This window comes from Branchiostoma lanceolatum, chromosome 3, assembly GCF_035083965.1.
Source record: "Branchiostoma lanceolatum isolate klBraLanc5 chromosome 3, klBraLanc5.hap2, whole genome shotgun sequence".
NCBI lineage: Eukaryota > Metazoa > Chordata > Leptocardii > Amphioxiformes > Branchiostomatidae > Branchiostoma > Branchiostoma lanceolatum.
This window is the reverse complement of record NC_089724.1, coordinates 4,837,795-4,859,138: the sequence shown is the minus strand read 5'-3', so window position 1 is coordinate 4,859,138 and position 21,344 is coordinate 4,837,795. Positions and strand designations below refer to the sequence as shown.

The 21,344-nt window shown below is 46.1% G+C and overlaps 1 protein-coding gene across 1 annotated transcript; it reads right to left on the bottom strand.

The window, feature by feature from the left end:
• Positions 1–39: 39 nt before the first annotated feature.
• LOC136429227 (probable chitinase 10) lies at positions 40–19,405 on the bottom strand. The gene is made up of 21 exons (XM_066419100.1): positions 19,168–19,405; positions 16,494–16,688; positions 16,085–16,270; positions 14,427–14,600; positions 13,470–13,693; positions 12,504–12,734; positions 12,040–12,164; positions 10,699–10,822; positions 10,135–10,317; positions 9,386–9,505; positions 8,233–8,389; positions 7,519–7,692; positions 6,976–7,190; positions 5,882–6,112; positions 5,316–5,440; positions 4,461–4,584; positions 3,123–3,308; positions 2,507–2,626; positions 1,835–2,003; positions 984–1,169; positions 40–56 (listed from the first exon to the last, which is right to left on the bottom strand). Exons 1-21 carry the CDS (start codon positions 19,394–19,396, stop codon positions 40–42), a joined length of 3,495 nt encoding a protein of 1,164 aa, XP_066275197.1. The 5' UTR covers positions 19,397–19,405.
• Between the last annotated feature and the right edge of the window lie 1,939 nt (positions 19,406–21,344).

Sequence of the window (21,344 nt, the reverse complement as noted above, 5' to 3'; positions counted from 1 at the left end):
CAGAAGTTCTGAAGAAGGTGTCTGACAGATACCGAAACGTCAGCAGGTGAGATTACCTGGTTGTGTTAAAAGAAACTCCAAATATCCTTAGTCTATGTCATTTCACAAGTCATTTAGAGTAATGTTCGGGCTGCGGGGAGGATCCCCATAGCGCCCTGGACAGTGAGCGTTACACACACTAGACTCCCCCATGATTTTCAGCTACTAATCCATTGGTGCTATATACAGTACAGCTTGCTTAACATCTTCATCTGTATGGCTTGATATGCTATGATGTCTTCTTGATGCTAGGGTCACAATTCACAACCGGGGCCCGGCCGGGGTGTTTGCGCAAACGAAAAATTAAAGTATATGTCAATAAATATGCACAAGCTATGTTCTTGAATAATTTTTTGGACGTTAGGTGTTTTTTGTTGTCTTTTATATCATACTTTACGTTCCCCAAGACTGCCCGGCCGGGCCCCGGATTGGAAATGTGACCCTAGCATAAGTCATGCTTAAATATTCAGCCATAGTTTTTATGCACAGTATGTAGAGGTCCAATGTGACGGCAGATGGTAATGCCATGCACTGTGCCACAAACAAAAGTAGGACAAGCAAGCTTAAGAACACACCGAGATTGAAACGTTTGTTTGTGCCTTTATTTGATGATAGATTCCTCAATCCTGGAGTCTAGCCTTATTATCTTAGGTCGCTACAACTTGGCGGAGTAGCGACGTTGGGACTGGACCAAAGCCAACAATGATGGATTCCAGGCTAAAGTAAATCAAATTGGCTCGGAAACATCCAGGTTGAACCATCCAATATGGCGGACAATACCTACGTCATGGTCACGTGAGCGCAAACGCCATATGGTGTTTGCCAAAGTCACACGTCCAAACCGGGGCCCGGTCGGGCAGTTTGAGGGAACGAAAAATATGATATAAAAGACAACAGAAACAGCCCGACCAGGCCCCGGACAGGATATGTGACCCAAATATTACCTGCAGTTCCTGGGATCGACCTGTAGTCCACACAGTTGGCGCAGGCGCAGTGGTCGCCGCTAGCCCCGCAGTAGCCGTACTCCGAGCAGCAGGGGTAGTTGCTGTTCGGATCGCACTCGCCAGGCGTCGCTCCTGACGCGGGGAACAGCAGGCCGCATCGCCCGTCATCCCGCCATTTTTGCCCTCCTGTAGAATAAAAAGCCTGTGTGTTATAAAGGATCGTTTACTCTCAGACTGACTTATCGTCTTCGTTCGTCCTGCTCTGGAATCCTACTGGATCCTCCTACACCGTTCGTCCCTGTCCTCCATCAGGGATCTTGGTTCTACTGTACTAGTCACTTGACTTTGATATGTTTATGTCATGCCTGGGCCTGATACGGGTGTTCCGGACCGTGCGATAACTATCCGGATCACATAGGGTTCGGAAGTGTTATCACACAGGCTTCCATAGAATATTTCGAACGCATTTCGAGCGCGCCGGTTGTGCGGCCGTCGGAAATTCGAATACCGGATTCGGAGATTGGAATCAATGTTGCTACGGCCGTCGGGCGATCCGACCCGCGGTCGGGCTGGGACCGAGGGTGATACGGAATACCCCGTGTTTTACAGAAATACTGTGTGTCGTCTTCTTAGATAAACACCTGAAAATGGAAAAGATGAACTTGGCAATTTACGCACACACAACAACAAAAAACAGAAAAAATACAAAAGAACAGTGAAATATATATAGAGAGAGATATAACGAACAGTCCATTAACCACTATTATCCCTCCGGTGTGTGAAAATGGTAAAAGAAAATCCATCTTTGGGGTGCAGAGTTGCTTTAGTGTTTGTAGTTTTCTAGTACCGACCTGACCCGCTAGGCGGCGCCGTTGCGTTGACCACAGGCAGGTCCAGCGCCTGGTTCAGCCAGTTCATGAGCGGGTAGCGCTGTCCGCCGCAGAACGAGCCGCTGACGTCATCCTGGTCGATGGACCACACCATCCAGCCGCCCAGATTCTGCAGCTTCATCCAGTTCACCTTAAAACCGGAGGATAGATGGATAAAAACAAGTTAGTCTGCAGCAAAAAGGCAGACACTCTAGTGCTTGCTTACTTGCTTACGTCGAGACCTTTCAGTCACGAGTCGAGGTGGCAGCCCTAGTGCTAGTCTACTCTATTGGATTAGCATACAAGCCTGTACCAATGACCACCTCAACATAAGAACCACCTGCCCACTGAAGTGACCACCTCTGCATCAGGACCATGTAGCAATTGTGGCCACATATTTGGTGGTCCATTTGATCATCTTGCCATTGACCCAAGCACTAGGAACCCTATATGTAGTGGCTGCTTTTCTACCGTCCCTTGAGTGGTCACCAGGGACAGGTTTCATAGCATTGGAAGGGTGTGTACATCTGTTTTGTTGGAAGTTTACTCGATCGTTAAACATACTTGTACATAACCTACTTTGCAGTCCTGCACTCCGTACTGTAGCTCGTTTAAGTTCTAATATCTGTTCCATCTCTTATGATACCATCCTACCTTCTCGGTAATGCTCTCCTCGTCGTCATACCCGACCCACTGGTTCCCGGCGTACGCGTACGGCGACTTCTGTTCTGCATCGAACACGCGGGTCGCGCCGCCGCGCAACATGGTACAGATCTGCAGGAAGACAGAAAACGGTGAGTGCTGCGTACCTAAACCTAAACCTCAGACGTACATAAACTGGACTTGTAAAGACGTTTAGGTTCAATCAAAATAACAAACCTAAACGACAGGAACCAAGTCCGGACTTGCACAAAAGTATCTCTCGCTTATATTCTCCTTTCTGTTCTAAACCATCTAAAACTCCATAGATCGTGAAATTGTCACTGGAAAAAGACGAAAGCATACCATGAAATGTAAGAAAATACAGATGCAATGTATACAACAGTGGTGTTTAAAAGTGGTGTACAAGATGTCGTTAGATAAGTCATTAACTTCCTTAACATACCTCATTGCGTCTGGGAATGCATGTCATTATGTATAAGCAGCAACACCTGAGCTGCATTGCTATGTGAACCAGTCAGAATTGCTTTGAAGAAGGTGACTGATGGTCACCGAAACGTCGGTGGAATAAATCTCTTGGTTATGTAAAAAGAGTCTTTTTATTCAATACCTCATAATAGATGAGGTACCCGGGGTCGTTGCTGTACGGCCCGCCGTTGCCGGGTCCGGAGGACGGGGCCCGCAGTCCCGCGTTGTTGGAGTCGGCCAGCGCGAATGTGCGGCCGTACAACCCGATGCCTAGGGTCAGCTTACCGGGAGGGGCGCCGCCGTCTATCCACTGCTGGATGGCTGCCGCCTGTGGTGACGACATTCAGTTTTTTTTATCAATGAATGACGCCTCTTTTCCCCTGGACGTGATACCTACGTCGGGTTCTGTCCAGTATAGTATATGAAATAAGATAAGAATGATATCATTATCAAATGAACATGTGAAATGGTATTTAAGTACAAAGACTACTTCTGGCGATTGTGTATCCTTGACTTTTCATAGCGTTGTCTTAGATAAAATCTATGTAAAGCTGCTCCCAGCTGCAGTCACTATGATGTACGCGATGACTTTATTCCATCGTTATTTTGATATGATGTTTCATCACCAGTGAGGATAAAATGCCACACAATCCAATAATTTCATGGTGCGACAGACTTGAAAGACTCGAATTGATGGATTGAGCATTTTCCTGGATTTACTCTTATTTAAGTATCGGATAGTATGTCACATAGAAGACAAACCGGACAAGTGAATTGGAGCATGGACATGAGGAAATTCAGCACCAAGGACAGGTGCCTCAAGTTCCTACCATTTTCATTCACGTGAAAGCATAAAAGCCCGTGATATTCCTCCAAACGTTAGTACGGAAAAAATATTTCTGATACGCAATACGGGGGCACTCGGAGGAAAAGAAACGCTACGATTTCTCAACAGAACATCTGCATGTAGATTTAAAGAGAACCTGGACTACAGCCCATATGTCACTGGACCTGCGACACATTGGCGACCTCGTTGAGACCCAGCCATTTGACAGCGGTCTTAACAACTTGTGTGTTTTGTTCTCTTTTTGTCATACTCGTACACTCTGCATTATATTAAAATTAGAAAGTCAAGGGTAAAACCAATCTAGTTTATGACAACGCCGCCAACGTGCCGCGGGTCCAGTGAGATAGGTGCTTAAGGGCCCTGTCCACCCTGTCACACTTGCGCGTATATTCAAGTGCGCGTGAGTTGCGCATTAACATTTTTTGGTTTAAGTAAGGTTTGCGGTGAAAAAGTTGTTTTCTACTTTGACCCACCGTTGTGCAGCCTAGTGATCGAACCTAAGAAATCACTTATTCGGCTGCAAACTTAACCTAAATCAAAACCATGTTTTAAAACCATGTTTTAAATACGCAACTCATGCGGACTCACGGTGTATACGCACAAGTGTGACAGGGGCTTTAATGAAGTACCGACCGAGTTGAGGTGCGCCTGTGACGAGGTCTCGGAGCTGGCCCCGTACAGCGGGCTGTTCAGTCCCGTCACGCCGTCGTAGTGCCCATTAAAGTCGTACGTCATCACGTTGATGAAGTCCAGGAACCTGGGGGGACAGGATATGGCGTGACAGAACATGGAACTGCTGTGCGATACCAATTACGATTCGGGATCCGCGATCTCTACGCCGTGAGTTCATATAACTTTTCAAATGTCAAACATTAGTATTTTTCAAACAGAAACAGCACCCTTTTACCTGGGCGTTTTTAAGGCTTAAGGAGGACGGTGGCCAAAATAATTAGGATACTATTAGTAATGTGGTAGGTGATTTGATATATAGCCTGCAAGGATTGTCCAGTTGGCTCTTCCCTCTGCATATGATAAGTGGATGTCACTCGAAGAGAGATGGAAAATGTTCAGACTATGCATGATGTGCAAAATGACTAATAAACTGGTGGACGTACCGACTGATAATTATCTAATACCAGCTCAGAAAAGGACAAGGAATAGCCATGCCTTCAAGTATCAGACTTTTCAACCTAGGATTGATGTGTTCAAAAATTCATATTTTCCTAGAACGATCGTAGAGTGGAACTCGTTACAACCAAATGCCGTGGAAGCATCCTTCATTAGACAGCTTTAAACAATGCATGCAATTAGATATGCGAAGGTTAGACGTGACAGGTCTTTCGGCGTAATATAACCACCTGCTGCTGGGCCGCGTGCCTGCGAAGCTAATGTGATACGCCGAATGGCGGTTGTACCGGCTATACAGATACAGGTACAGATGGTTCATATGATGACTAGTTAAAGTACTTGAGAGCAGCCCGAACTTACTGAGCGATGGCGGCGATGTCGTACGCGGTCTCCACCGTGCTGCCGCTGGCCGCCACGGCTGCCGTCAGTAGGAGGAGCTCCCGGCCGGTCTCAGTGTGCTCCAACAGGAACGCCATCTTCAGCTCCTGAACAACAAACAACGCAAACTGTAACATACACATACACACACACAAACACATGTGCACACGCACACGTCAGTAGGGGGCGCTCCCGGCCGGTCTCCGTGTGCTCCAACAAGAACGCCATCTTCAGCTTCTAAACAACGTTAACAAACAGCATTAACTCAGACGCTGAGAACTATATGGGGTCTTATTTATGACCTTAACACACACACACACATGCATACACGCACGCACACACACACACACACACACACACACACACACACACACACAAACACACACACACATACATACACAAGTTCTGCTTGTCCTCTGCCCTGTAGTACCTGTGTGCCAGGTACTCCCAGTCCTGGTCCAGCCGTGCACACACAAACACAAACATAAACACACACACACACACACACACACACACACACACACACACACACACACGTCTCCACCTACCCTAACTAAAGTGACGAAGTTCTGTTTGTCCTCCGGCCGTGAGCCTTCCCGGTGTGCCGGGTACTCCCAGTCCAGGTCCAGCCCGTCGAAGTTCCGCTGCCGGAGATACCCGACGGCCGAGTCAATGAACTCGGCTCTGTTCGCCAGGGAAGCCGCCATGTTGGAGAACTTGGCGGAGCCGAACGTCCAGCCTCCGATCGCCAGCAGGGTCTTCAGACCTGGGTGCGAGATCTGAGCGGGCACAAGAGGAACAGGCGATACTGATGTTATTTTCACTTGTTTGTCTTGCTCTATACCTTGATCTTGATCTTGATTTGATACTGGGCAACACCCCTCTTGTTGGGGTAAAGCGCCCAGGGGAGTGCGCTGCGCTTTTATTGTCCTCTGAGGTGCAGAAGCACCGCCTCCTTGAACTTGGGAGGGTCAGCTATCTCCGTGACTTCTTGAGGCAATGAATTCCAGTCTCTCACAGTGCGAGGGTAATAAGAGTGTCTATAACAGTCTTTGTGAAATGGTAGACTCTTATATGAATTTTGATTTGAGTGTCGCGATTGGCGCGGTGCAGGTGACAGATGACCTTCGACCTCGATGGATGTTAGACACCCAGGTAGTAACATGCGTAAGATAACAGTTACTCAAGCACATGGAAAGTTTTGTAAAGCTGTACATCTTTAACATATTTAGGGGCAGTGACCCAGTGTCCTCGACTTGGTGCCGCTAGAGAAGACGAATGCCCGAAGTGTGTGGGTCTCAGATTCGCAACCTGTCATCCACCCTAAACAAATCCACGCGAATGCAACCGTGTCAACCCTCCTCACTCAGGTGTAGCTAATATAGGAACTGACACGGTTATCATGCTCGAATATTTGTATCTGTACTTCTGTATGATCTGGATAAAGATTACGAATGATTGCCATATAAAAAAGGGGGCAGTGTAATAGGAAATGTACAGTGCTGTCGCATCGATCGACATGACATATATATATATATATTATCAGCAATTCTCGACTGCAGTATCACGGTGTTGCTTCTGATATACGTTTGGTAAAGTTATCATCATAGTTGACCAGAATTCTACACCTTGTTCTCCTTACCTTGAGGTTGTTGAAACTCGCGTAGCCGGTCGTTTCGTCGTAGCTGTCGTACGGCGTCAGCTGGTTTCCCTGCATGTCCACGAACGAGTAGATGAGGTGGGAGCATAGCCTGGCGTGTTGGCCCAGGTCCTCGGGAGCGACCCCTACCGGATCCGCGCGGTAGTGCGCCCAGCTGGCGTAGTAGCACACGCGGCGGTACGGACTCTCCACCGGCTCTGTGAAGATTTTAGGTTAGGTAAAAGATATTGATTAAAGGGAAAGACGTTAAAGAATACTTTTTTTCATTTTGAGTCGGAAAATAATTAAGATCTAGTCTATGTGGACAGATGGTCCTGTTACACAGGATTCTTAATGCTTTTATTAATGCGCTTTACCCCAACAAGAGGGGTGTTGCCCAGTATCAAATCAAGATCAATGAAAAAATTAACCATGCAAGGGACCACCGAAAAGTGGTCACGTTGGCCAGGTGGTCCTTATGTAGAGGTAGTGACTTGTACAGATTTGGCTATCTAATATCTATCAACATAGAAGTGACCCCTTTACCGGGACAAGTCTCCCCGGTGTCGCACTGCTGCGTCCCGGCGGCGTCCCCGGCGCAGTCCTCCCCGCCGTGCCGCGGCGCGGGGTCCGTGCAGGTCCGGCGGCGGGTCTGCGTCCCCGCCCCGCAGGTCGTCGTGCAGCCGGACCACGGGCCCCAGCCGGCCCAGCTACCGTTAACTGTATGGGGAATAATGGGAAATAGTCGAGAAATTCATGAAACTTTTGAAACAGAATGGACAGTATATTTACACCTGAAAAACTCCATAATACTTTTTGTATTATGGAAATAACATGTTAGATTTCAAACAAAACTTCTTTTGTGCTGCATCGGACAACGGGCCCCGGCTGGCCCAACTGCCGTTAACTGCACAACACAGAAAATATAAACCGGAGACTCAATAAACGTTTGAATCAGAATGGTACCAAATATCTCGATTCTTACTCATTTACTTAAGATGTTTTTGTCTCGGTAAATGTTTTGATTAGAAAAGGATCAATAGATTGATCTAGAGGATAGCCGTCAGCTTCTTTTTCTTCTTTTTTCACGCCTGAGTGATGGGACCTATTACATACACTTCATTGCAAACTGGACAAGGTCTGCTTTGAATATTTCGAAAGGAATTGCAGGATTGGTACATAGGAGAACTGCCAGCTACATGTACAACATAATTCTATCTTCTTCTTTTAAACCAGCTTAGAGAGGAAGGACATTCTCACCGGCGTCGCCTGCGTTGAAGGCGCCCATCTCCAGCCTGCTCTTGATGACGTTCAGTAGTGGGTACCGCCCCTGGTTACAGAACTGCCCGCTGGAGTCGTCCAGGTCCACGGCCCACACCATCGAACCGCCCAGACCCTCCTGTTTCAGGAAGTTGATCTGAGGTACATTGGAACAATATTATAAGTTATTTAAAACAAATAGATAGAATGGACGCTGAAGTCGATGGTTCATAGTCCCACACCATCGACCCGCCCAGAACTTCCTGTTTCAGGAAGCTGATCTGGAATGCCATGGGAACAATATCATTTAAAGCAAATAGATAGAATGACGGCCCAAGTTACAGAACGCTGAATTCAATGGCCCGTACAATAGAACCGCCCAGACCCTCCTGTTTCAGGAAGTTGATCTGGAGTACCATGGGAAGGAGAATATAAGTCATAAGAACTGCCTCGGTTGCACTACTGAACGCTTGGTCGATAACGGTTGTTGATGGCCTTCGCCCATGAACCGCCTACATGCATATTAAAATTAAACGTACACTTGTTTCAGAAAATCGATCTATAAAGGCATCGTAACGAGCTCGAGTGTAAGAGTCGTTGGAAACAAATAGAGTGGTGGCCTTGGGCTGTTCTCTGAAGTCATCCGGGTTTATGGACCAACATAATCGTCTCTCTAATGCCTTCTTGGGGCTGCTCGAGGAAATCTATAGATAGTACTTTAGGACATAAATATGGCTTTCTTTTAAATGTAATAATTGAGTACTTGTCATGTTTTTGTCAATTGCACTATGTGTAATGAACAGGGATTGTAAAACGAAAGCCATCCTGGCATGTTATTGTATTCATGTATGTCTGCAGTGTCGATTACATAAAGATGATGATGATGATGATGATGATGATGATGATGATGATGATGATGATGATGATGATGATGATGATGATGATGATGATGATGACGATTATGACGATTATGACGACGACGACGATGACGACGACGACGACGATGATGATGATGATGATGATAACGGCGACGACGATAATGATGATGATGATGATGAAAATATGTTCGTTGGACATGCTATGACAGCCTTTTTCTCAATATTCTTTTTTACAAATTTCATGAGACATATGTGACGGTAACGCCGTTACTTGCCTTATACCCAATGCTCTCTTCGTCGTCATACCCGACCCACTGGTTCCCGGAGTACGCGTACGGCGCCTTCTGTTCCGCATCGAGCACGCGGGTCGCGCCGCTGCTGAGCATGGTGCAGATCTGGTGAGAAAGAATAGATATACAAACGACGTTGGGATTTAGGATAGAGTTAGTTATAGACAGTTACGAAGACATATTTACAGTGCTGATTCACAAAAAGTAGTTTCAGGTTACTGCACTTAAAGTAACGTAGGTTTGAGCGCTTAAATATTCTTAGAAAAACATGAAGAAGAAGTGTATCCGGTGTCTTCTCTGTACGCAACATCTGCTCTTTCCCGGTTATATCTATTTTTTGTTTTCTTTTCTTTCTGTTTTCTTTTAGCAGGTGGCTCTCTCAGTGGCTAGTCACTGCTTTTCAGGAACATACATATAAAAAAATACAACAATACATACAAAGCAAAACAGGTCTATGCATCAAATTCCAAGATCGCTATCCATAATCGTAGTCGTTATCATCCATGCCGGGTCGTGAGGCTTGGAAATCAGAAGTCAAACCACTCTCTTGCACAGCGTTTTGAAAGATTGTATTAGCGACCTGGTTCTTACATCTAGAGGGAGTTCGTTCCAAACTCACTACACCTCTATAAGCCCATTTTTTTCCTCATTCTAGTCCAATTTATGGCAGTTGCAAGGGTTGATTCAGACATAAACTTGTCCTAAAACTGGCTACATGAAATCTACACCCCCACCTCGTAGTAAGAGATGTAGCCGGCCTCCTGTGTGTACTGCGCTGCCGTCCCGCCGCCACTAGTCGGCGCTCGTAGCCCGGTGTCGCCGCTGGAGAGAGTGAAGGAACGTCCGTACAGCGCGATCCCCAAGTTCAGCTTCTCCACAGGGGCGCCACCTGCGCGCCAGACCTGAACTGCAGCTTGCTGAAACACATACACGTCGTAGATTGCTGTTTTCGCGTTATGAATTAACCATTTGCGGAGCTATGGACAATGTCATTTTCAGCAGAGCTGGAAGACAATGTGTAATTAACCATCGACTTTGTGCCAATTCTGTGTGTGTAGATTTAGTGGACATGGACATGGACATGGACATGCACGTGTAGGCAGACCATGCACTATCTACATTCATCAACTGTGTTTTAATAGATCGATGCGAACTGTGTTTTGGAGGACCTGCCCGGTGCATTGGAGGATAGGGTGGGATGGAGGAGAAGAACGTGAGCGCCCGTGAGACCGTCACGACCAGATGAGATGATGTTGAGATTTTGTAGTCGGTTGTATAGGAAGAAAAGGGAGTCGAACCTGGTTGAGTTTCCGGTTGTACCCAGACTCCTCTGCGGCCGGATACAGAGGACTGTTCAGCCCCGTCACGGCCTCCCACGAGCCGTGCAGGTCATAGGTCATCAAGTTGATGAAATCCAACTGTCTGTGGAGAAAAACCGACAACGTTCTTGAAAAGTATTTTCACTCACTCACTCTCTCCCATAGCTTAGTCATATATATAAGCTATGGCCTCCGTCGGTCAGTATTGACCATGGTCAAGCCCCTGTCACACTTGTGCGTATATTCAAGCCCGCATGAGTTGCGTATTAACATGTTTTGGTTTAGGTTAAGCTTGCAGCCGAAGAAGTCATTTCTTAGATTCGATCACTAGGCTGCCCAACGGTGGGTCAAGTGAGAAAACAGCTTTTCCCCCGCAAACCTTACTAAAACCAAAAAATGTTAATACGCAAATCACATGCTCTTGAATATACGCACAAGTGTGACAGGGCACTAAAATTCTAATTCACAACAGCCCTACAGCATAATGGCTAAATTAAATAGCCCTATGCCAGAATGGCAGTTGTGGCGAACCTGATTGTGTTTCCAAGTACAGCCCCAGAAAGTCAGAGAACCAATACAGTTGCGAACACCTAGAACAAGACTTTGTCTTATCGCATCTACAAAGCTCACGTGCACGCTCCGCTATTCATTTTTATCTATAACAAATTTGCAAAATCCCTCCAAAATGGCTGAGAGTGCAAGGGTGCAATGGGAAGGAAGTCTATAACCAAGGATGTGATAGGGAGAACCACCTTGCCATCACCAAATTTGCAATAGAAACAGCAGCTGGTACAAGTACATCCAAATCAAACAGGCTGAGGCATAGCCATTTCATAACTCACCAATGGGAGATGGTGTTCCATGCACTGCTCCCCAACACATAACCCCCCCCCCCCCACACACACACACACACACAACCCCGAAAGACTATTGGACCAAAATTTGTGACGACGGGTACCATGTAGTGATCGTCTGATGATCCCACTGGCACTTGTGAGGCACGCAATTCCATCACGTGTGTATAATTCAACTATTATATATATATATATATATATATATATATATATATATATAAGACGTTGAGGTATGCAGGGCGGAGTCTAGTTTCTCTTGGGGAATCCATATCAGCCAGACGGTGCAAGCAACATCTGTCCCAACGCACCAACGTACTTCGTGCCACAGTTTTTAGACTACCGGTACATCAGCACCAAGGACAGACGTGTTGCAGAAAACAAGAGATTGGGAAAGCAGCGCGGTGCCCAGCTCCTTTTGCGGAATTTTTTTTGGACGTTATATGTAAATATAAGATGGAAAGCTCACTCCGCGAGGAGACCGACTTCGTAACCCTGCTGCACGCTGCTCTCGCCTGCAGGCACGGCGGCGCTCAGTAGGAGGCGCTCCCGGCCAGGCTGTAGAACCTCCGCGTCAAAAGCCGCCTTCAGCTCCTGTGGAAAGGGAAAGAAAGATCTACATATCAGGTAAAGGTAAATGTAGTCCCATAGCCTTTTTGAGGCCGTAGGGGCAGTTTGTTAATTGTTACCCACTGTGTCTAGGGCACGTTATTGGAAGCCCAACCCTCTCTTTCCACCGCCTTTTACCTCCCCGACTGAAGTCAGGTACCTATTCTTACACCTTAGTGGAGTGAGCAAAGTCGTGTAAAGTGCCTTTCCTAAGAACATAACGTCGATGGCATGTCAGGGGATTCTAACCCAGGACCTAAGGGTTCTGGGTCAAGCACTCTGCCACCTGGAAAATACCAGTCTGTGCATGTATAAAATCCCTACCTGCACGAGAAGCGTGAACCTCTGCTTGTCCTCCGGGCGCGACCCGGCGCGCTGGGCGGGGTACTCCCAGTCCAGATCCAACCCGTCGAACTCCCAGCGACGGAGAAACTCGATCGACGTTCGGACGAACTCGGCTCGGTTCGCCTGCGTCGACACCATGTCGGAAAAGGGCCCCGAACCGACGTTCCACCCACCCACGGCCAGGGAGATCTTCAGGTCCGGGTTGGTGTCCTGGGGTGGGGGTGGGGGGTTCAAATGGTCTCAAAGCACTTATCTTTCACTAATCGTGACGAAAAACTACAGACGTTATGCAGAGTCTATCACCATTACATGTCCCAGCTATAGCAGGGATGGAAACCAAGTTATGTATGCACCGGAAAAATCCCTCCCCACTCTTTTCGACAACCACAATGAACAGTGACCCACGGCATAACGTCCCGTCCTATAGGCCTAAAGACCAGTAGCGACATCCGGTGGGCATGGTCACTAATCACTAGATCATGCACACTTCGGAAATCAACAGTTATTAATATGCAGATAAGGGCATGTACCGTAGGTATTCTAAAGATACCTGTGAACAAAAGTAAGGCAACCTTAGAAAAAGGATATATTCGGGTGGTCTTCCTTCCATCTTTGCTTCCTTGTGTTTGCTTTGATCATGAGGGAAGAGGTCTTCTTACCAAACGTTATATAAAGAGAATGATAACAGGAAAAGAGCACCCCTCAAGAATGAAGACGTTTTGTGAAGAAGGGCAGGTTATAAAAAAGGTATTTAAAGAAGTACTAAAATAAAGATGAAAAGTGGTTATGTTCTATGATTTATTTGTCGATTCGAGAGGTTCCTTTTCTTGTGATTCAAATGAGATGTTGTTTGTGTGATAATTCAGCCGGCAAGTCATGTTAAAGAGTGTTCAAAAAGTGCAATACTTTTTATTTTTGTGCCCTCGGGGTCAGATAATGACTCACCTTCAATCGATGAGTGCGTTCGTACATCCCGGTCTGCCCCAAGCTGCTCTCGTCGTTCGCCTCGAACGCCTTGAGGCGGTTCCCCTGCAGGACGGCGAAGGCGTACATGATGTGTGTGCACAGCCAGGGGTCAATGTCCTCCGGCAGGAAGGTGGCCGGCTCGCTCCGGTACTGCGCCCAGTTGGTGTGGTAGCACACGCGGCGGTACGTCTGGCTGTCCGGCGCTGAAAACGACACGGAAAAAAGTCTAAAAACCTGTCACAAAAGCTGAACGCGGCCTCCCGACCTTAAGGCCTTCACCAGACCATGATTGGGAGTTAGTCGTGAGCAAAGCTGAGATCCTTTCCGCCTCGACAGCTAGTGTGCCTGGGCCCAGTTGGTGTGGTAGCACACACGGAGGTACGTTCCGCTGTCCGGCGCTGAAAACGACACATAAAACAGTTTAAAATCCTGTCACAAAAGCTGACCATGGCCCCACGACCTTACATATTGGGAGTTAAGCTAATGGTGAGCAAAGCTGACCGTCCGCAAGGATCTGAGACGATACTTTCCGTTACACGACAGGCAGTGTACTACGCTCAGTTGGTGTGGTATCACACGCGGTTGTGCGTCCTGCTAAAGGGGGCTGGGAAAGGCACAGAAACAAGTTATAATTATTAGCAGCAGTCACACATGTAGCTGACCATGGCTCTCGACCCTCTCCTTATCCTGGTTGGGAGTTAGTCGCGAGCAAGGTTATCTGTAGCTGGGAGTTGATCGGTGAGGTTGCCTACTAGCCTGTAAAAGTCGTCTGCGCCATCCGACTAGAATCTAGGACAACCCTTTACGTCATAGGTAAAAAAAAGCGCCTAAATCCCACCTGTTTGATCCTTATTAAGGACATAAACTGATACTGAATTGATAAAGCACTTCCAAGTCAGACAATGAAAAAGAAATGATCATATGTCTGACACGTACGTGGGCAGGTCGTCCCGGTGTCGCACTCCCTTTCCTCAGTCGCGTCCCCCTGGCAAGCAGCGCCCCCGTTCTGCGGAGTGGGATTACTGCAGGTGCGGCTGCGCTGTTCCCTCCCGGTGCCGCAGAGCCCGTGACAGGAGGACCAGGCGCCCCAGGCCGACCAGCCGCCGTCAACTGGAGGACACGTTGGAGCATATCAATTGAAAATGAATTTCACTTTGTAATGAAATGCTCTAGATGTGATGTTTTATGCAATAAGTTATTCACATTTCTCAAAACAATTACAAGTTTTAAGAGTCTCGATGCTACAGACTGTTTTGAGTACATATTTAAATGCAACAATCCCCACAATGCGAAAATAGGTCATTATTTAAACAACTGCTTTCACATGAGAAAATTGCCGAAACTAATGATTAAATCAACTCAATTATAACACTATATCAAAAACGAATGCTAGCCCTTATTGTATTGTATTAGTAATTAGGATGTTAAGTTTTATTCTATACTTCTAGTTGTATTATGTTTACGAATTCTTGCCATACTTTGTACCATGTACAATTGTCGTGCATTAAAGTTCTTCTATCAAGTTAGATTCTCAATCTATCTAACACTGCCCCGGTGTGCGATGGTCCAAATCCTTCTATCTGGAGTTGGTGATTCACTACAAATCACCCGGATGGAGGCCTGGCGAACCTCTGTCTCGTATCAGCCATGCGATGGTGTTTTACACCATTCACCCGCATACTGAGTTAAACTCTAAAGCTATCTCATACTGTATATGGAAGCAATGGTTCCTTTCTATTTCAACGTATGGATTAGTGAATGGTTTTCATCAGGTTGGTAAGTAACTGAATAAATTAAAAAGACTCTTAGTACATAACGAAGTGATTTATTCAACTGACGTCAACCACTGCAGCACAGGTGTCGCTGCTAATGTGAACCAGTCAGAATTGCCACATTCCAAGACAGAGATATTCAATATGATATTGTCCTACCTTGCTCATATATCTACCTATGTAGGCCAATTTATATACAACTCTATATGCAAAAACGAGACATTGCTTTACAATTCCTGACACATCTACATCTACATTGAATACTATCATCATATACTACACAAAATACTATCATCATTACATTGTATACTGTTTTAGCCATTAAAATACACTTATTAGATAGATTGCTATTCATGTTATAAATAAGTTCTTTGAAATTGCTAAATATTAGAAATAGTCGATTGTTATATATCTACAAACTGCCATACATTGTACCCGTTACAATTGTTGCGCAATAAAGTTCGTCTTCTTCTTCTATGTATCCAAACGAGGATCCATTCCATTGTGTCAGAAGTGGGATGAATTTGGCAAATTTTGGAGAAATGGGAGGGGCACCACAAGGAAGTTGACTAGATCCTTTAATTGTATTGCTAGTAGAATTGCTAGTGTTTTGATTATAGTCTTTTACCATGTTTATACAAGGATATGAATATGTTGATAGATTTATTAAGACTTGAATAATGTAATCCGTATCTCTGTTATACCTTGTCTGACCCTTACCTTTTCCCTCATGACCTCAATGAAAAGCGGCCTGCAGGCTGATTTGAGTTATTATGAATAAATTAAGGTTCAAACTAACAACCAAAAAACCAACAAACAAACCTGAAGGTTGCCTGAAGTCCGCGCAGTTGGCGCATGCGCAGTGCTCGCTGCTTGCCCCGCAATATCCATATTCGGAGCAGCAGGGTGCATTGCTGTTCGGGTCGCACTGGCCAGGGGTCGCTCCTGGGGCGGGGTACTGCAGGCCGCACCGCCCGTCCGTCCGGAATTTGGGCCCTGAAGGCTCACCTGCGAACGAACGAAAATGAATGAATGAATAAATGGACAGACGAATTCGAAGAATGAATGACTAAAGAATGAATAAATAGATGGATGGATGGATGGATGGACGAACGAACCGTGGTTCCATGAACGACTGAATGAATGAATGAATGGATGGATGGATGAATAAAAGATTGAATGAAAGTATCAGCTGTGCGCTTTTGCAAATGTCCTTGTCTGACGACCTTACCCGGACAGGTCACGCCAGTTTGACACGTCCGTGTCTCCAGCTCGTTCCCAGAGCAGTGTGCGCCGCCATTCTCGGGCGCAGGGTCGGTGCAGGTGCGGCGGCGGCTGTGCGTCCCGGCCCCGCAGGTGGCGCTGCAGCTGGTCCAGCTGGCCCAGGCGGTCCACCCGCCGTCCACCGGGGCTGGCGGCTCTTCGGCTGTAAGGCAAAAACAACGCACTCAGATACGGCAGACTTCAACGCACGCAGACAGACAGACTGGTAATAAGCACGTGCGGACATAAATGCACATACACAGACAAAAACATACATACATACAGAGAAAAACAAACAGACAGACAGAAACACAGACAGACACACGAGCTCGTACAAGTCAAGTCAAGCTCGTACATGCGGTCCACCCGCCGTCCACCGGGGCTGGGCGCTCTTCGGCTGTAAGGCAAAAACAACGCACTCAGATACGGCAGACTTCAACACACGCAAACAGACAGACAGACTGACAGATACGCAGACAAAAACATACACTGACAAAAACATACACTCATACAGAGAAAAACAAACAAACAAACAGACGGACAGACGGACAGAAACACAGACAGACACACATGCTCGTACATGCGGTCCACCTGCCGTCCACTGGGGCTAACGGTTCCTCGGCTGTGAGCCAAAAACAACGCAGAGATAGATGGCAGACTTCCACCTCTTTGCTGTTACGAAAACCGTTCAGTCACACAGACCAAAATGGCAGTACTGGGTATTGGGTGTATTGGAAACACACATATACACACTCACAGACAGACACAGACTTATAGACACATATAAATAGACAGACAGACAGACAGACACAAAATCAGGGACACAGACAGACACACACATACACACAGACAGACACGCACATACAGAAACACAGACAGACAGTCACGCACATACACAGATCCCCCCCCCCACACACACACACACATACATACACAGACACACACACAATTGGGGTGAAGTACTTTTAGTGAATGAAAGACCTTTATTGTACATTCGTGCCCCAAGGGGCTAGATACAGGTCGTTTAACGTAAGGCTGCACCAAGTAATTTTTATGGATGACGTCCGCGCGCGCATTGATTTTGGTCTGTTCCCAGAAAAAAAAACAAGAAATTCCGCTTCCTGTAACAATGACCAAAGAGTTACGACAGTGCCGCAAATCGCGTAAAATTAACGTAAAACTCGTCACGCGAACGCCTATGGCTATTGGTAGGATCATCCTGTCAGCAGTAGACATTTTTGCACTCTTGACAGGATCGTCCTGTCAGCAATAGAAAAAATTGCACTGCTATAAACAGGATGATCCTGACAGCAGTGCAATTTTTTCTACTGCTGACAGGATGATCCTGTCAATAGTGCAGATTTTTCAACTGCTGACAGGATTTTTTTAATTGTTGGCATATACTACTGTACCATGTCCAGATAACTCCAACCCTAGGCCTACCTAACCTGGAATTTAGTCTAGAATACTATAGATTGTTGTTAGGCCGGGCGTAATAGACCGGGCGCTCTTACGCGCCGTTTTGAGTATCAAGACATGGTACGGAAAAAGTCAATAGTAAAGTCAAAACTGGTCAGATCAAGCATATAAATATGTCGTGTGGGTTCGGTCGCTAAATATGTGAGCATAAAAGTGAAAAAGAGCGGCAACGTTGTTGTTGATTGGTACGCTCTCGATGTCGGTCAGGGAGAGCTGACGTTCGCGCAACTGTACTTGTAGCGGCGAGTGAGTTTCGGCCGTACAATTTTAACTAAGTCTTGTCAAGATCAGCTACAGTGCATTTCTTCTGCTATGACAAGAAGATCGGGAGAGGCATCGAAGTTTACTCCGGCCTGCAGGTGGGGCAGGCAACCAAGCAGTTCGGGTGTTTCATCCGCATGGAGGTCGACAATACAGCTGCCACAACTGAAGCTCCTAGGCCCAGGTCTGTTTTTGAGGTATGAAAAGTTCCGTTCTTTAGTCTGTTTTGGATCAAGTACCATGTACGAAAAAATATAATCTGGGAAGGGGGCGTGTAAGATGAATGCATTCATGTATTCTGCATGGATAATGATCATCTATTCGTTTCTGGTTATTTATACTTGTTGGGGAAATATGTTTTTTTTTATTTCTATCTTTTTTGGTCCATATGTGGCTCTTGAATAATTGCTATTATTCATTAGGATTTCTAATGCATAGGTAGAAATGTAGTAATGCATGCGAAGAGTTAATCAGCAACTAATTTTGCCTTTTTTGATATACTATGTTTCTGCAGGCCTGCAAAATCAATGGGATATGGAAAGAAACAAGACAGAACAACTTCTGTTCAACTTCAACTGGTTTATTCACATTATTGCTGTTTTCATGATAAATAAAAGAATTGTTAGTTGTTACACCGTGTTCTCCCATTCAATTTGTGTCCTGACATGTGTCGTCGACTATTATATTTCAAATCTAGGCATCTTGTTTTTTTAGGCCCTTCTTGTTTTTTTTTCGCGCTCTCGCATTAGATTTAGGGTCTCCAAAGGACGTCATCCATAAAAATTACTTGGTGCAGCCTAATCCTAACTAACATGTAAGTGTATATATGTACTAATAATAGGTTGAATTTTGAATTTTGATGTCCTTTCAAATTGAACATATAAATACATGTGAACACTCACTGGGCGGAGGCGCCTGACAGTCGGCGTGTTTGCAGACCCCACACAGGATGTTACACACGGGCCGACCCACGGCGCGCTTACACGTCTGTCTGCTGGCACACAGGTGACAGTACGGACAGGCGGCCTGCTGAAGGTCCGTGATGACGCTACCTTGCAGCTCTTTGTTGATGCGGGCCTCGCTTACAGCCAGCAAGCACAGGAGGACGACTGTCACGGGGACAGGGCCCATCTCAAGATCTTGTCTAGTAGGACCTGGAAACAAATAAGGGCAAATTATCACATCCTCTCTCTGGATGCGAGCTCGCACTGGGACATTCCGGGGGACAGGCGGCCTGACGCACGCGCGTAGATCTGAGTTGATTCGGGCCTCGCACAAAGCGCACAGGAAAACGGCTGTCACAAGGATAGTCAAGGGACTCATCGCACTAGCTAGCCTTGAACCTGGAAACAGTCAATAGCCTTGAACCTGGAAACAGTCAAGGGATCATTTATCACCTTCTCTCTGTTGATGCGAGCCTCGTACAGAGACAGATCGCACAGGAGTACAACTGTCGCAAGGACAGAACCCATCTGACAACCTGATCTTGGACCTAGAAACAGTAAAGGACAATTTTACATCACTTTCTCTCTTGATGCAAGCCTCGCTTACAGTCAACAAGCACAGGAGGACGACTGTCGATGGGACAGGGCCCATCTCAATATCTTGTCTTGGACCTGGAAACAAATAAAGACAATTTATTACATTCTCTCTCTTGACGCGATCTCGCACTATATATAGGACATTCCGGAGAACAGTCAGCCTGACGTAGGTCCTTGATGACGTTGCCTTGCAATTCTCGGTTGATAAGGGCCTCGCTTACAGCAAGGGTAACAAAGTAAACCTCCGGTCCTTGCTTACAGTCAACAAGCACAGGAGAATGACTGTCACAAGGACAGAACCCATCTGACTACCTAGCCTTGGACCTGGAAACAGTCAATGGATATTTTATTTCACCTTCGTTAATTCGCCAGTGTTTGATGATGGTGTCTGCTGTTTTGTTGACGGGATAGGTAAAAAGTGGTGACTGTACGCCTCATATGGTGCCATCTTCTACATACCAGGTGTAGGTTTAGGTTTAGTTTTAGCCTTTGTGAAAAAAGTGAACGACATCTAACTATTCATACTTAACTCTGTATGATTAGATATAGAAATCAACAGCAGCAGGTTCGATTCTGCTGGTGTTCGCGGGAAAAACGAATTTTGATACAATTTGATTCTGAGTTGATAAAAATGATACTTAAAGTCATGACCGTTTATATTTTCAGGTTTAAGGTAGTCATTCATTGGCGTGTCTAAGAGCTTGCTTATCATTTTGTACGCCATGCCTGCGCAACTGGTGTACGTGTTACGCCTTAGGGTGGACATACCGGGTAATTAATTCACATACAGCACGTTAATAACGACCTATTCTGCGTTGGCAAGTACAGATCTGGATAACCATCCAAAATTGTACAATGTATTCATAAAAGATCTGGAGCCAACTGACGCTCCCGTTGACAACTTTGACTTTTCTTTGTCACCAGATCACGTTTTGAATTGTATCTTTTAAGGAATGTGGTCGCTATGGCCACAGGATGTAAACAAGCTGCGGGGCACGCTTCACATCCGCTGGGTGCCCCATTTTTCTGCGCCAACATTAGTCAACGTACATTCAACCTGTCAATAGTGGACTACTAAAGGAGCTTGAATTAAATGATCACATTAGACAGGCGGTCACTGCGGACATGGGGAGTCTTGATCCTTAAGGGCCAATGGGAAGAACAATCTAAGGGACCAACAAAGGTGACAACAATTGCTATTGGCAGTATAGGTTTGACTGCAAACCACAAGCATGGGATTCGGCGTAAACATGCAAAACACTGCTACATCTATAACATAAAAACCTTTAGAAAATCATGCAGATCAGTGCAACATCTATAACGTTAACGTAAAAGTAAAGACTACAAGTCCTAAATGTCGCCTTGAACCAGTACTAGTGTTTAAACGTTCGTCGTACCTGTGGTGTGGTGTGAAAGAGCTGCTGTCTGAGTAGGGCGGCTTGCACTGTCCCGACCTCGAACAAGTGTATGTCCCAAATATGCTGCGGCGAGTTGCGGCAACAGTCCGAACGGCCTTACGGCGGACGGGCGAGTGAGTC

Bases quoted from the DNA above. Each gene is read 5' to 3' on its own strand.
- LOC136429227 (XM_066419100.1), bottom strand. From the start codon at position 19,396: ATGGGCCCTGTCCCCGTGACAGTCGTCCTCCTGTGCTTGCTGGCTGTA. The intron at 5,441-5,881 runs GTAGGTGGAGAC...TTTGTTGTTCAG, and splicing joins ACTTCGTCACTTTAGTTAGG to GAGCTGAAGATGGCGTTCCT. The intron at 4,585-5,315 runs GTAAGTTCGGGC...CTGTCCCCCCAG, and splicing joins GACATCGCCGCCATCGCTCA to GTTCCTGGACTTCATCAACG.